The sequence below is a fragment of the Lithobates pipiens genome, unplaced genomic scaffold, assembly GCF_037356315.1.
Source record: "Lithobates pipiens isolate NorthernLeopardFrog02 unplaced genomic scaffold, aLitPip1_a1.2 Scaffold_13, whole genome shotgun sequence".
Taxonomy (NCBI): domain Eukaryota; kingdom Metazoa; phylum Chordata; class Amphibia; order Anura; family Ranidae; genus Lithobates; species Lithobates pipiens.
In genome coordinates this window covers 335,923,271-335,938,260 of record NW_027507718.1, presented here as the reverse complement: position 1 = coordinate 335,938,260, position 14,990 = coordinate 335,923,271, and the positions used below count along the sequence as shown (strand labels likewise).

The following is a 14,990-nucleotide window of genomic DNA, read 5'->3' as shown; positions in this document are numbered from 1 at the left end:
GGTTGCCAGACTCTTAAGAAATTTGGTATGAGTGTCAGAGAGAACAGAAAACAGTTTTTCATTGACCATAACATCGTTCATCGTTTGACTGCCTCAAAGCTAAGGGCCGGGGTTCTCCATGCTCACGCTATTGTCAGCTTAGTTGCGGTAAAAAGATGCTGCGCCAACTGTCGTTCTGGGCGTAGTAGTTCTGGTATTGCTTTGCCGAGAAGAACCTCGAATGGATCCTTTTTTAGGTTCACCCGGAGTAAAATTAGTCTTCATTTTCTTTTAAGTATATATTATTATATCATACCTTGGCTGATGTTTGTGCTTGCTATCTATTTGTCATTTTAAATCATAACAAAAAGCAAAACCTTTTTTTTGTGTTGGATAGAGTGGAGAAGGATTAGAATGCTTGTCAGTTTGTATTGCTGTCTGTGCCCCCGTTAAGGAGATTCACTCTTTCTATTTTTCATGTTTATCATTATCATTGAAAGTGAACATGTAAGAAAATCACAAATTTTGTGTTGTCCCCAGAAAAGCAATAAAGGGTAAATCTTCCAATGGGAACACTAGTTCTGGTGACCTCCAAGGAATTCCCTTAATTTGCAGGCCATTTGGAGAGGGACAGGAAGTGAAGGGAAATCTTTGTAGTGGGACAGTGTGAGTCAAAACAAAAGCTGACAGGGGTTATAACCCTCCCTTACTCTTTCAAAATGGAAAAAAAAAAGTTTTGCCCATAGTTCCACTTTAAGTAGCAAAACTATAATATTTGAATTTAGATGGGAAAAGAGATCGAATTTTTTTTGGCGACCCTCTAGTTTTGGATTTTTCTTTTCTTGTTCTTCTAATTTAAATTAATTGAATAAAAAGGAACATAGACTAAAAGGAATATGAACAATTAAAGCTTTCTTCATAGCAGAGGGAAGGCTACAGGTTTCAATTGCCTCAATGGATCCAATAGGGGTGAAACTAAAAGATCTGTGTATACCATTCAACCAAGAAGCCATCTGGACCAGAGGCCTTTTGGGATGGAAGTTGCAAAATTGCTCAGGATGCTTCCATAACAGTGATGGAGGTATTTTGTTACATTGCTCAGGGGAGAGGGAGGGCAAGGGTATCTGTGAAAGATACGTTTGAGGGGGTCGGAGTCTGAGTATGAGAGTGTGGAACAGTTATTAGAGACAGGTAATGTCCAGGGGGAATGGAAAGACAGCTGATTGTATTGTGTTTTTTTGTGTGTTAGTGGTAAATTAAAAGTCAGATTATTGTGTTGGTTTTTCTGCCAATCTTTTTTCTTCTTCCCAGCAAATTGAAAGAACAGAGGGAGCTGGAGTTTCTGCTCAGTGCATGAAATTCCATGTTTGGGTTTGATTGTATATGAGCACATACTGTACACACTGAAGAAAAGGTTACACCATAGTCAATTATGACAGCATGCTGGGTCACCATTTCTATGGATGTATGTTGACTGACCAATTGTATAGAACATTTGCTTTAATTTTAGCATAGGCTCAAATAATAATAATTTTTTAGAAATATCGTATGTGGAAGAGCAATGATAACTTATGTTGTGAATAGTGTATGATTTTAGAGTGTTCAGTTGCTGTTCTTGATCTTATACACTTGCAGCAGGAGTGGCGATCAGAAACTGGAAAATCATTGCAAACTATAACTCCCTTCTTTTGTGTACTTAATTGTTTTGCATTTAGAATGTTTCTTGAATATCGACTTTTGTTGATTGTTGAACTATCTGATATTTTAACCTATTTATCTTTCCATTATGTTTTAGTCTTAAATAAAAACCCTTCCTGATCTATCCATTTATGAGTGTGGCTGGGTTTGGATGTGTAGTCTGTGGTGTTAATTGACTGTACTGTATTGCAGCTGTGACAGACAGCATAGTGACTGAGGAGCGAATCCCCATATTGCTCTCAATTACAGTGCACAAAGAAGTGAGCAAAGTTTCTCACAGACTTATAACTTAAAAACATATAAACGTATAACTTTGGGGATCCCACTGCAACTTGTATCTTTGCCGTGCAGACTGAGCCCCCATCTAGATTCTATCCTGGTGCTAATAACGTAGTGTTTCCAGTCCAGTTGGCATAAACCTCAACATTTTAGCATAGATTTAAGTATACTTTTATAACAGTCCACATTAAAAGTGATCAATGTTATACTTTTTGCTGTTATTAAGGACCTCTAGCATCACTCCACTTCTGTGTTAAGGACACTTCAATGATTTACTGTTTAACAGTTGTTGAGATATACACACGAAGAGTGTATTGTTATCAATTAGTTGGCTGACTTATAGACTTACATTGTAAAAAGTAGTGGTAGAGTACAGCCATTGTGGTGAACTGCAAAGCAGATAGCAGTCCCAGGCCATGTTATAACTAATTATGACTGCCACCGTCTACATATTTAACTGTATACTTTACATTGAAGGGTTGAATAAGAGTATTAAACATTAAAAATCTTTTTAATAAAAACATTGGCTGTGAACAACTATATTCTTGTACTAGGGACAATAAATCTGTGATTTGCCCACAAAGGGCAAAACATCATATGCTCACTTTAAAGCAGACTTACTAAGAAGCATACTAGTATACTAACCTTCTAGCAATACAACAAGCCACAGGGAGTTAAATAATAAAACATTTAAATTACAAGTCTCCAGAGTTGTAATAGACACAGGGTTATGGACCCCTTGTGCCAGTGCTGATTGGCCTAGTGCTTTGACATTTGGGTGATTTACATGCTCTTAAGTTCATGTAAGTACCATGTATTGTCTTTGACTCTTGGCACTGACTGAAGATAAATTGAATGGGCAAAACAATGATTTGCTTAAGGGAACCTTGATGCTTCGATGTCGTTGGAAGGTTAAACTATAATTGCCGTATAATAGTTAGGTGAACAGCAGTGTAAAGAACACACCTGCCATTTGCCTTCTTTCTCGCTGTTCTCCTATATCTATGAAAGGTATTCATGACTCTTGTATAATTAACATAAAAGAGAGAATTACTGAGCTGTCTGTATTCTTCCTTGTCAAAGTTTTTTTCTTTATGAATTTGAAGGTATATGTACCCGCACCTTGTAAAACATAAATTTGAAATGAAAATATCTGTGTATTCATATAGAAAACATAAATACGTATTTTTACCTTTTTTAAGGTGATCACATACCCTCTGTTCTCAGCTACATAATGAGCTCAGAGAGCTAGGGGAGGAGAAACAGTATTACAGTGGTCTTCTATGTGAATGGTTATGGGGGGGGGGGGATCAGGCATGTCAGGACAAGTCTGATAATTGGAAGAAAGCAGGCTGTGTTCCCAGCACAGACAGAAAACTGACCACAATGTGCTTTCATGCCTAGTCAGTTTTTGATAGAAAAGCAGAGGGACTGGCAGGAACACCAGGTAAATCACACAAAGACGGCAAAACAAAGAGAAAATTATAGTTTTTTCATACAAGTACATGGTACAACAAACTTATATCAGGAATATAAAATGTTGGGTTTACATATTAACTATTTAGTAGAAGCTGTGTAGCAGCAGGCTCTTCAATCCTACCTTTATGCTTTATCACATGCCAATTTCTTAATCTTTTTTTTTTTATGGTTCTGCCATGTTTAGGAAATTGGTCAGTGCTCATAAAAGTTACTGTGCCAAATATATTGTGTGGGCTATTCACCCACTGCATATCACAGCTTGGTGCATTTTTAAAATTGGTTACTTATGAGGAGAGCTTGAAGCACTGGTTATGGGACTCCTTCTCTCCAGTTTAAAAATGTTCAGGCCATATTTAGAGAAAACTGAAAATGGCACTAGTCTTCTTTAAAATTAACCACTTCAGCCCCAGAAGATTTGGCTGCTCAATGACCAGGCCATTTTTTGCAATACGGCACTGCCTCGATTTTACTGACAATTGCGCGGTTGTGTTACATTGTACCCAAACAAAATTTACGTCTTTTTTTTCCCCACAAATAGAGCTTTCTTTTGACGGTTTTTATTTTTTGCGCTATAAACAAAAGAAGAGCGTCAATTAAAAAAAAAAAACACAATATCTTTTACGCTTTACTATAATAAATATCCCATTTTTTTTTTCATAAAAACGATTTTTTTCCTCAATTTAGGCAGATATGTATTCTTCTACATATTTTTGGTAAAAAAAAAAAAATCCCAATTAGCATATATTGATTGGTTTGCACAAAAGTTATAGTGTCTAGAAAATAGGAAATAGATTTATAGCATTTTTATTATTATTTATTTTTTTACTAGTAGTAGCGGTGATCTGCGATATTGCGGCAGATAAATTGGACACACTTTTGACACATTTTTGGGACCATTGACTATTTTACAGCGATCAGTGCTATAAAAATGTACTTATTACTGTATAAATGTCACTGGCAGGGAAGGGGTTAACACTAGGAGGCGATCAAGGGATTAACTGTGTTCCCTCACTGTGTTCTAACTGAAGGGGGATGGGACTTACTAGGGGAGATGACAGATCGCTGTTCATACTTTGTATGAACACACGATCTGTCTCTTCTCCCCTGAAAGAGTTATAGATCCCATGAATTGAAAGAGTCTAACCAGAGATGTGCTTGGCAATGTTTAATTAGCTAGGCATACCTGAATCACTCCCTTGATTTGTGTTAAATCAGATAGGATAGACATAGAAATACTTTGCATGATTTGCTACCATTTGCAGTAGAACTCATGAGAAAATCAAGTAAAAAGGACCTTTGGTTTAACCACTGATAGTCTATGTAAACCCTAACAATTAACTTTACTTACCATATTTATCGGAATATAACACACACAGGCGTATAACACGCACATTCATTTTAAGAGGGAAGTTTGACTAAAAACTAAAAATTTTAATAAGGAACTTTGAAGCAAAATAAGGGTCAGTGACCATCTGCAGCTTCACCATTGCCATCATTGCAGCCTGATCAATGCCCATCTGCAGCCTCACAAGTGCCATAAATGCATTCTTATTAGTCCACATCAATGCAGCCTCACCATTGCCATCAATGCAACAGCCTCACCATTGCCATCTATTGATTTCCTATTACAGAGGCCGCCAAGTCAACAGGAGATTCTCACTGTATGTAATCTGACAGCGCTCATCCCGCCCCCCCTCCCTGTTCACTCCAAGGCAGCTAAAATTTAAGTATTGGCTTATAACACGCACACGCTATTTGCACCTGATTTTCATGGTGAATGATCTGTTAAATATACAATTTAAAGTGCTTTGTTAAATTTGTTCAATAAATGCAGAACAATACTCGTTGATCGTTCCAAAATTCCAGAGGACTGATTTCTCTGTGCACTACAGAACACCTCTCCCCCTTGCTATGGTGAGGAGAAGTTGTTCTGTAGTCTGAAAATGTTTCCTGTCCCCTGGTGACAATGCCTCTCCTCCATAGATACAAAACTGTGAGTGAGAGTAACAGTGGTGTAGTGCAGGAGGTGCAGTCCACACTGGGTGCAGACGAATGCTGCAGCTGCACCACCCTTCAGTGAGTCTGCACCTACTGCTTTAGTGACAGTGGAAGAAAGGAACTCTCCTTCCCTGCTCTGCCATCACTCTCCTTCCTTGCTCGAGACTTCCCCGATCCAGCATTTGATTAACATTTATTTATTCATTTAGTGCTGTTATATTCTCCTCATTTAATTGAGTTTTTTAATAACTTGCTTACTGGGCACTTAAACCCCCCTCCTGCCCAGACCAATTTTCAGCTTTCAGCGCTGATGCACTTTGAATGACAATTACGCGGGCATACAACACTGTACCCAAATTACATTTTTATAATTTTTTCCCCACAAATAGAGCTTTCTTTTGGTGGTATTTAATTACAGCTGGGAGTTTTATTTTCTGCTAAACAAACAAAAAAAGATGCAAAAAAAAATTTCTTAGTTTGTTGTAACATTTTACAAACAGGTAATTTTTCTCCTTCATTGAAATGCGCTAATGAGGCGGCACTGGTGGGCACTGATAGGCTGCACTGGTGGGCACTGATAGACTGCACTGGTGGACACTGATAGGCACAGTTAAGGCGGCACTAATAGGCACAGATAAGGTGGCACTGATAGGCATAGATAAGGCAGTACTGATGGGCACAGATTAGGCAGCACTGATGGGCAAAGATGGGCACAGATAAGATGGCACTGATGGGTGGCACGGATGGGTGGCACTAAGGGGCACTAATAGGTACCACTGATAGATGGGACTGATGGGCACTGATAGGTGGCTCTGATAGGTGGCGCTGATAGGTGGCACTGCTGGGCACTGATGGGAGGCACTGATGGGCACTGGTAGATGACACTGATGGGCACAGATATGTGGCACTGGGGTGCAGCACTGTTGTTGAGGCAGATTTTGGGCACTGATAGGTGGCACTGATGGGTGGCACTGTGGGCACTGATGGGGGGCACTTTTTTATTAGTTAGGTGGCACTGGCAGGGGGCAGGTGGGCACTGATAAGCTCGCCGTGATCGAGACTGATGTCCTGATCACGGCCGCCGGTGATCGGCTTTTTTTTTTCTCCTCGTGCTGTCAGCGTGAGGAGGGAAAATAGCCGATTACCGGCTCTGTTGTGTCACATGATCAGCTGTCATTGGCTGACAGCTGATCATGTGGTAAGGGGTTGGGATCGACCCCTTGCTCCGATCCGTGATCAGGCGAGTCTCATAGACTCGCTGATTACAGAATGCGCCACGCGCGCCCCTCAGGGGGCGCGCAGGTCGCTCGTGCACGGGACGACGTCAATAGACGTCATCCCGGCAAAGAAGGTCCACGCTGTAGCCGTCATTCAGCCATAGCGCGGATCCCTAGTGGTTAAAGGAACTGCAGGTAGATCCACATTTAATGAGGTTAGGTATTCATTAAATGTAATTTTAAATAGTATTTCAGTAATTTGTTATATTAGCTTCATGTAATCTACTGCATGACAGGACTCAGACTGGGAAAGTAAGGAATAGCAATTCAAAATGTAACTGAAATTTCAGTTAGTAGAGCATATTTAAAATGAAAGCTAATGTTGCTTTCACACTGGGTCATTTTGCAGGCACTATTGCGCTAAAAATAGCGCCTACAAACCAACCTGAAACAGCCACTGCTGTGTCTCCAGTGTCACACTGGGGTGGTGCGCTGGCAGGACGGTAAAAAAAAAGTCTTGCTAGCAGCATCTTTGGAGTGGTGAAGTAGTGGTGTGTAAACACCGTTCCTTCAGTGCTCCTGCCCATTGATATGAATGGGGCAGCACAGCTATACCACCGGCAAAGCGCTGCTGCAGCAGTGCTTTGTGGTGGTTTTAACCCTTTCTCGGCTGCTAGCAGGGGGGTACAATCGCACCGCTAGCAGCCAAATACCACTCAGGTAAAACTACGGTAAACAGCGCTAAAAATAGCACCGTTTTACCAACGATGCCGTTTCCGCCCCAGTTTGAAAGGTAGTAAATGTGGTGAAGCTAAGTGAAAATTCACTTTGCAAAGAATATACTATCAAGTGCAAGGTAATAGATTATTGCTTGTACCTGATTGACTGGTTGAATGCACCCAGTCATATGCACCTTTTGATGGACATTCCGTAAGATTGTTGTGGCACACTTTGTACATGGGCTAACACTGTCATTAAGTTGGCCCAGAGCAATTATGTACTGATGTGCAGCACTTAGATGCAAAAAGAGGATGAAAACAAAGGGTAAAAGAGCATTCTGTGGATTTTTATGATATGCAGTGCTTTAGCAAACTAGATGTCATCCAAAGAGGGTTTAGACCTGCTTTAAGCCAGTGAAACTCTGCTATTTTACATACTGTAGCACAATGCTTCCTAAACAGCTGTAGGTGGATAGCACTGTCAAATTGCAGCCTAGAGTGGGCTCCTGACCAGTCTGTACTGTATTACATACAGTGTAGACAAGTGAGGTAAGTGTCTGAATTTCCTCTCTGGAAGGCATGCATGGCTTATTAGATTGCCAGAGATGGTTCACATACATACTGTTTGAAATCTTTGCAAATTTCTAAAAAAAAATAAAAAAATAAATAAAAAAATGTACATAAGTATTTGCAGCCTTTGTACTTTGTTGAAGCACCTTTGGCACCAGTTACAGCCTTAAGTATTTTTGAGTATAATGCTACAAGCTTGGCACACCTACTTATGGGCAGTTTCTCCCATTCTTCTTTGCAGGACCTCTCAAGCTCCATCGGGTTGGATGGGGACAGCCGTTTTCAGATCCCTCCAGAGATGTTCAGTTGGGTGCAAGTCTGTGCTCTGGCTGTGTTTCCCCCAGCCACTCCTTTGTTATCTTGGCTGTGTGCTTAGGGTCGTTGTCCTGTTGGAAGATGAACCTTTGCTCCAGTCTGAGGTCCAGGGCACTCTGGAGCAGGTTTTCATCAAGGATGTCTCTTTACATTGCTGCATTCATCTTTCCCTTGATCCTGACTAGTCTCCCAGTTCCTGCCACTGAAAAACATCCCCACTGCATGATATTGGCCAGGGGAGGAGTGGTGCCTGGTTTGCTCCAGACATGAAGCTTGCCATTCATGCCAAAGAGTTCAATCTTTGTTTCATCAGATCAGAGCATTTTGTTTCTCATGGTCTGAGAGTCCTTCAGGTGTCATTTGGCAAACTCCAGGTTGGCTGTCATGTGCTTTTTACTGAGGAGTGGCTTCTGTCTGGCCACAATATCATACAGGGCTGATTGGTGGATTGCTGCAGAGATGGTTGTTCTGGAAGGTTCTTCTCTCTCCCCAGAAAAACGCTGGAGTTCTGTCAGAGTGACCATCGGGTTCTTGGTCACCTCGCCCCCGATCGCTCAGTTTTGGCCAGGCGGCCCGCTGTAGGAAAAGTTCTGGTGGTTCCAAACTTCTTCCATTTATGGATGATGGAGGCCACTGTGCTCATTGGGACTTTCAATGCTGCAGAAATAAAATTTTCTGTACCCTTCACCAGGTCTGTGCTTTGATACAATCCTGTCTCGGAGGTCTACAGACAATTCATTGGACTTCATGGCTTGGTTTGTGTTCTGACATGCATTGTTAACTGTGGGACCTTATATAGACAGGTGTGTGCCTTTCCAAATCGTGTCCAATCAACTGAATTTACCACAGGTGGACTCCCAAGTTGTAGAAACATTTCAAGGATGATCAGTGGAAAGCTCAAATTTGAGTGGGAAAGCAAAGGCTGTGAATACTTATGTACGTGTGATTTTTAATTTTTTTTCGTTATTTTTAATAAATTTGCAAAGATTTCAAACTTCTTTCATGTAGCCTTCATGGAGTATTGTTTATAGAAGTTTGAGGAAAATAATGAATTTGAATACTTTCCGGATGCACTGTATATTCTTAGTTACATAAAAGTGTATCTAAATCCCATACTTTTTTTTTACTTTTTGGGTAGAGTAAAGAATGGTAAAAACCCCTGACAAGTTTTTTGTCTTTTTGCTGCCTGTGTTCAATTCTGAAGATTTACTTTTACTTCTATAGTTGAGACACAAGAAGTGAGAAGAGATCTCTTCAAAGTAAATTATAGCCTCTCTTATTTGTAACCAGAACTATGTTGTTATTGGATAATTTCCCCTCTACTCCTGTTTCAGAATTCAAATTTTTGCTCGATTTCAGTCCTGGTGGTCACTAGGACAAACAGAGAGTAAATCTTTCCAGCTAGGACACGGACACCAATAAAAGCCTATCAGAGGTTCTAATCCATCCCTACTGTATTCAGAACTAAAACGATATAGATATACTTTAACTGATAGTGTGCAGTGGAAAGCATTGCTGTGTTTGAAAGCCTCTTTTAATGTGCACAACACCTATGTAACTTAAGTGATTTAAAACCAGTGCATACATGACGCTACATTATTACAGTGCTGTTAGAAAGAACTGATATGTGTGGGTTTTAAATCTATTTTTTGTTTACCCCTGCATGTCTGCAATTCAGATGTGCTTTATAACTGTTTATTCAGAGTTGGTAGGGAAAAGCAGGGTAATAGAGAAGATTCCACAGTAAATGACATTATTATATGAAATGTAAATTATTCTTCTTTGTTAAATTACAGTCTCTCAAGCATATATATTTCACTGTACGCCGCATTGTATCCATCACTGTCTCTATTTTCCTGTACTCTGTCCAAGTTCTTGTTTCGATGTCACTACGTTCCCCATTTCTCATCAGTTTTGACTGACTCATCTTTTTTTAATCTTATTAATCTTGAAGTGAGGATTTACAAAGCAGTGCATGCACTTGAGATGTGAAACCATCGAGATAGAAAATAATTGTTGCTTATGTATTTGCAGGGCAGCACAGTTATCTCTGTGCGGGAAGGAACGACTGCATTATTGACAAGATTCGGAGGAAGAACTGTCCTGCATGTAGATTACAGAAGTGTCTCCAGGCTGGCATGAATCTTGGTGGTAAGTAACACAAAATGCACATATTTTGTAGAAAAAGATCCTGTGCGTTGCCAGGCGACTGATTGCTTCACTTAGTGCTGTGATGCAATCGTCATATAGGTATGTAAACATGTCTGGAAACAAAGTACAGAAAATCACCTTTATATTAGTTCATAGAATAATGTCTGGCTTGTACAACATGTTGACATTGGAAAATAATAATCATAATTTATAGTATACAAATTCCACCCCACAGGATGCATAACCTTTTAATAAACAGTGGTGTCCATAGGGTAACAAGCAGTAAGACAGCACATTGACTTGGTGGTTGGCACAGCTCATTTGAAGCACTGGCTAGGGGACCCTTCTAGATGGGTGTATTTTAGACACTCCAGTTTCCTTACACAGACAAATAAATACTTAATTAACTTTTGATTAATAATGCTTTATAGCTTTCATACACCATAGTATCTTTAATACAGTATATCACAAAAGTGAGTACACCCCTCACATTTTTGTAAATATTTTATTATATCTTTTCATGTGACAACACTGAAGAAATGACACTTTACTACAATGTAAAGTAGTGAGTGAGTAGTGAGTGTACAGCTTTACAGCTTGTATAACAGAATAAATGTGATGTTCCCTCAAAATAACTCAACACACAGCCATTAATGTCTAAACCACTGGCAACAAACGTGAGTACACCCCTAAGTGAAACACTTTGGTCCACATTGGGCCCAAAGTGTCAATATTTTGTCTGGCCACCATTATTTTCCAGCACTGCCTTAACCTTCTTGGGCATGGAGTTCACCAGAGCTTCACAGGTTGCCACTGGAGTCCTCTTCCACTCCTCTATGACAACATCACGGAGCTGGTGGATGTTAGAGACCTTGCGCTCCTAGACCATCTGTTTGAGGATGCCCCACAGATGGTCAATAGGATTTAGGTCTGGAGACATGCTTAGCCAGTCCATTACCTTTACCGTCAGCTTCTTTAGCAAGGAGGTATGTTTGGGGTCATTATGTTGGAATACTGCCCTGCGGCCCAGTCTCCGAAGGGAGGGGGTCATGCTCTGCTTCAGTATGTCACAGTAAATGTTGGCATTCATGGTTTCCTCAATAAACTGTAGCTCCCCAATGCTGGTAACACTCATGCAGCCCCAGACCATGACACTCCCACCACCATGCTCAACTGTAGGCAAGACACACTTGTCTTTGTACTCCTCACCTGGATGCTGCCACATACGCTTGACAACATCTGATCCAAATACATTTGTCACGGCCTGATCAGACCACAGGACATGGTTCCAGTAATCCATGTCCTTAGTCTGCTTGTCTTCAGCAAACTGTTTGCGGGCTTTCTGTGCATCATCTTTAGAAGAGGCTTCCTTCTGGGACGACAGCCACGCAGACCAATTTGATGCAGTGTGTGGCATATGGTCTGAGCACTGACAGGCGGATCCCCCCACCCCTTCAACCTCTGCAGCAATGCTGGCAGCACTCATACATCTATTTCAAAAGACAACCTTTGGATATGACGCTGAGCATGTGCACTCGACTTCTTTGGTCAACCATCGCGAGGGTGTTTTGAGTGGAACCTGTCCTGTCAAACCACTGTGTGGTCTTAGCCACCATGCTGCAGCTCAATTTCAGGGTCTTGGCAATCTTCTTATAGCCTAAGCCATTTTTTTGTAGGGCAACAATTATTTTTTTCAGATCCTCAGAGAGTACTTTGCCATGAGGCGCAATGTTAAACTTCCAGTGATCAGTATGAGAGAGTGAGAACGATAACGCCAAATTTAACACACCTGCTCCACATTCTCACCTGAGACCTTGTAACACTAACGAGTCCCATGACACCGGGGAGGGAAAATGGCAAATTGGGCCCAGTTTGGACATTTTCACTTAGGGGTGTACTCACTTTTGTTGCCAGCGATTTAGACATTAATGGCTGTGTGTTGAGTTATTTTGAGGGGGCAGCAAATTTACACTGTTATACAAGCTGTACACTTACTACTTTACATTGTAGCAAAGTGTCATTTCTTCAATGTTGTCACATAAAAACATATAATAATATTTACAAAAATGTGAGGGGCGTACTCACATTTGTGAGATATTGTAATTCTGACACTAATTCACAGTAGGCTTGTTCTGGGCCAAGTCAGAAATGGCAACTTAGTCATTCTCTCACAACAGGTGTAATATAAAGCAGCGATCATCAAGCTTTTTGGCACCAGGGACTGGTTTCATGACAACCAATTTTCCCAGGGCGGGGCGGGGTTTGATGGACGGGATGGGGAATGGGATGTTCACAGAGTCTGTCCTCAGCCCCCCTTCACACCACAACCCCCCTTTATAGCAGTGTCCTAAGTTACCATTCACATCACAGTCCCCCTTTACATCACAGTGCCCCTTTACAGTGCAGTCCCTTTTACTTGACATTGCCCTTTACATTAATGTAACAGGGACTGTTCAGTAAAGGGGGCACTGTAATGTAAAGGAGGGCTGTGATATAAAGGGGACTGCACTGTAAAGGGGGCACTGTGATGTAAAAGGGAATGTACTGTAAAGGGGGCACTGTGATATAAAGGGGACTGCACTGTAAAAGGGCACTTTAATAATTACAGTGCCCCTTTACAGTTCAGTCCCCTTTATATTAGTTAGTACCCCTAGCAATCACAACGACCTCCATCACTGTGCCCTTGCAGTCTGCCCCCGCCCCTTGCTCTCTCCCTATTCTAATCTCTGCCTCCTCTGCTTACCATGTGTATCTTTGGCAGGGCAGAGGCTGTGCTCAGTCTGTATGTCCTCTTGTGGTTCCCCGGTCATCAACAGGCTAAGGATTGGCAACGGTCCACAGCCCGGGGGTTGTTGACTCCTGTAATAGTGTGTAGGTAAACCCTAACCATGAACTTCCCTTATTTGTTCACAAAAATATTAATTGATCCTGTCTGAAATCTTGAGGGCAAAGATGACAGGGCTAAGGTTCCAAAGAACTATATAGGACTGCAATGTTCAGACAGACCTGGAAACTGAGGGCCTGTGGATCTGAATGGAAACAAATACTTTTGTTTCAAGTGCACATATTCTTTAATCTAATAACATGGCAAAAATGAATGATTATTATGAAAACATTGCTATCACACTGTTAATGCCAACATTGTCACATCTTAGTGGCGGAACACGGCGACCCAAAATCTGGCTCCTAAACTGGCATTATAAAAATTATTGATTTATATTTAGACTGTTCTACAGATCAAATTATGTACCTGAGTGACCCTGTTTATGGAAACAAATTAAACCACTTGTGCAGTGACTCTCAGGACCCTGATTAGGTCCCTGAAAATCAAATTTATTAATTTCATAATAAGGTAGAACAACTTGGTGATTAGTGATTCTCTTTTTGTCACATGACATGAATATTCAGGTGATGTATGTTATAAAATAGATTTTCCAATGGTCTAACAATTTTTTTAGAAAGTCATTTACGGTATATACCACATTTCAGAAATGGAAATTATAGTATACATTTAGGCAATAATTTACAATATGATTACCCTTGTACAAAACCCAAACCAAATCCCACCCTCAGTGCTTATCTATTTGCTAACCAATCAACTAATTTAGTGTGTTTTAAAATAATGGACCGGCAGGAAGCTTTTAAGCTGTCTATATACACAAAAATACAATCATTCTATATAACAATCTCATTAGTTAAAGAAGCCAATTAAAAATAAATTGCATAAAATAGGTGGCTCGGTCAATAAATGTTTTTTGTTTTCTATAAAATCCTTTAAAATTAGACCAAAATTGATCTTGTTCTTTGTTGTGTCGCACAGTTGTTTTGAATTGGATTTATGATTTAGGGTTTGTTTATTGAAAATGTGTTGAAAATATTCAAATTTTTTAATTTTGATCCATCGAAAGAAAATTCCTTCAAATGCTGTAGATCAAATTAGATAAAAGAAAAATAAAACAAAATATTGACACGCATATTAGATGATTCCTATAAGTGCTAACCTGTCTAAACTTTATATAATAAGCTGATCAGTTTACCACTGTGATGAGTTTGAGTGACTCTCAATAATAAAACTAGGACAAAATTGTTACATATAGATTTTATTAAAATAAATATTGACATATAGGGGCTGATTTACTAAAACTAGAGATTGCAAAATTTGAGGGAGCTGTGCATGGTAGTCAATCAGCTTCAGCTTGTTCAATTAAGCTTCGACAAAAAAAATGGAAGCTGATCAGTTTCTATGCAGAGCTGCACCAGATTTTGCACACTCCAGTTTTAGTAAATAAACCCCAAATTGTCAAACACATCACAGTGGCTATCATATGTGTCATGAATCACCAGTAATACCTTCATGCCCTGTCTGTCTGCTTACCTCTGGTCTCTGTTCAACCTTAGGGCCTGCATTCCCACACCTGCATGTAATAGTCTATCAGCATGGCTCCACCCTATCCACTACAGGATACACTATTTAACACTGTGCTCTCCAAGCCTCCCTTGCCCAAGTAATATTGTGTGTTTGGCTTTCTGTGTTCTTCTTGCCGTGTGCTCCACGTCTGTTTCTGTTTACCGATCTTGGCCTGTT

General features: G+C 40.3%; 1 protein-coding gene across 4 annotated transcripts in view; it reads left to right on the top strand.

Annotated features, from left to right (window-relative positions):
* Window positions 1–14,990, top strand: part of NR3C2 (nuclear receptor subfamily 3 group C member 2) — a 488,739-nt gene that overhangs the window by 358,221 nt on the left and 115,528 nt on the right. For all 4 annotated transcript variants that reach the window (XM_077477013.1, XM_077477014.1, XM_077477016.1 and 1 more), the window contains exon 4: window positions 10,289–10,405. In XM_077477013.1, coding sequence (XP_077333139.1) covers window positions 10,289–10,405 — 117 coding nt within the window. The remainder of the gene's footprint in view (window positions 1–10,288; window positions 10,406–14,990) is intronic.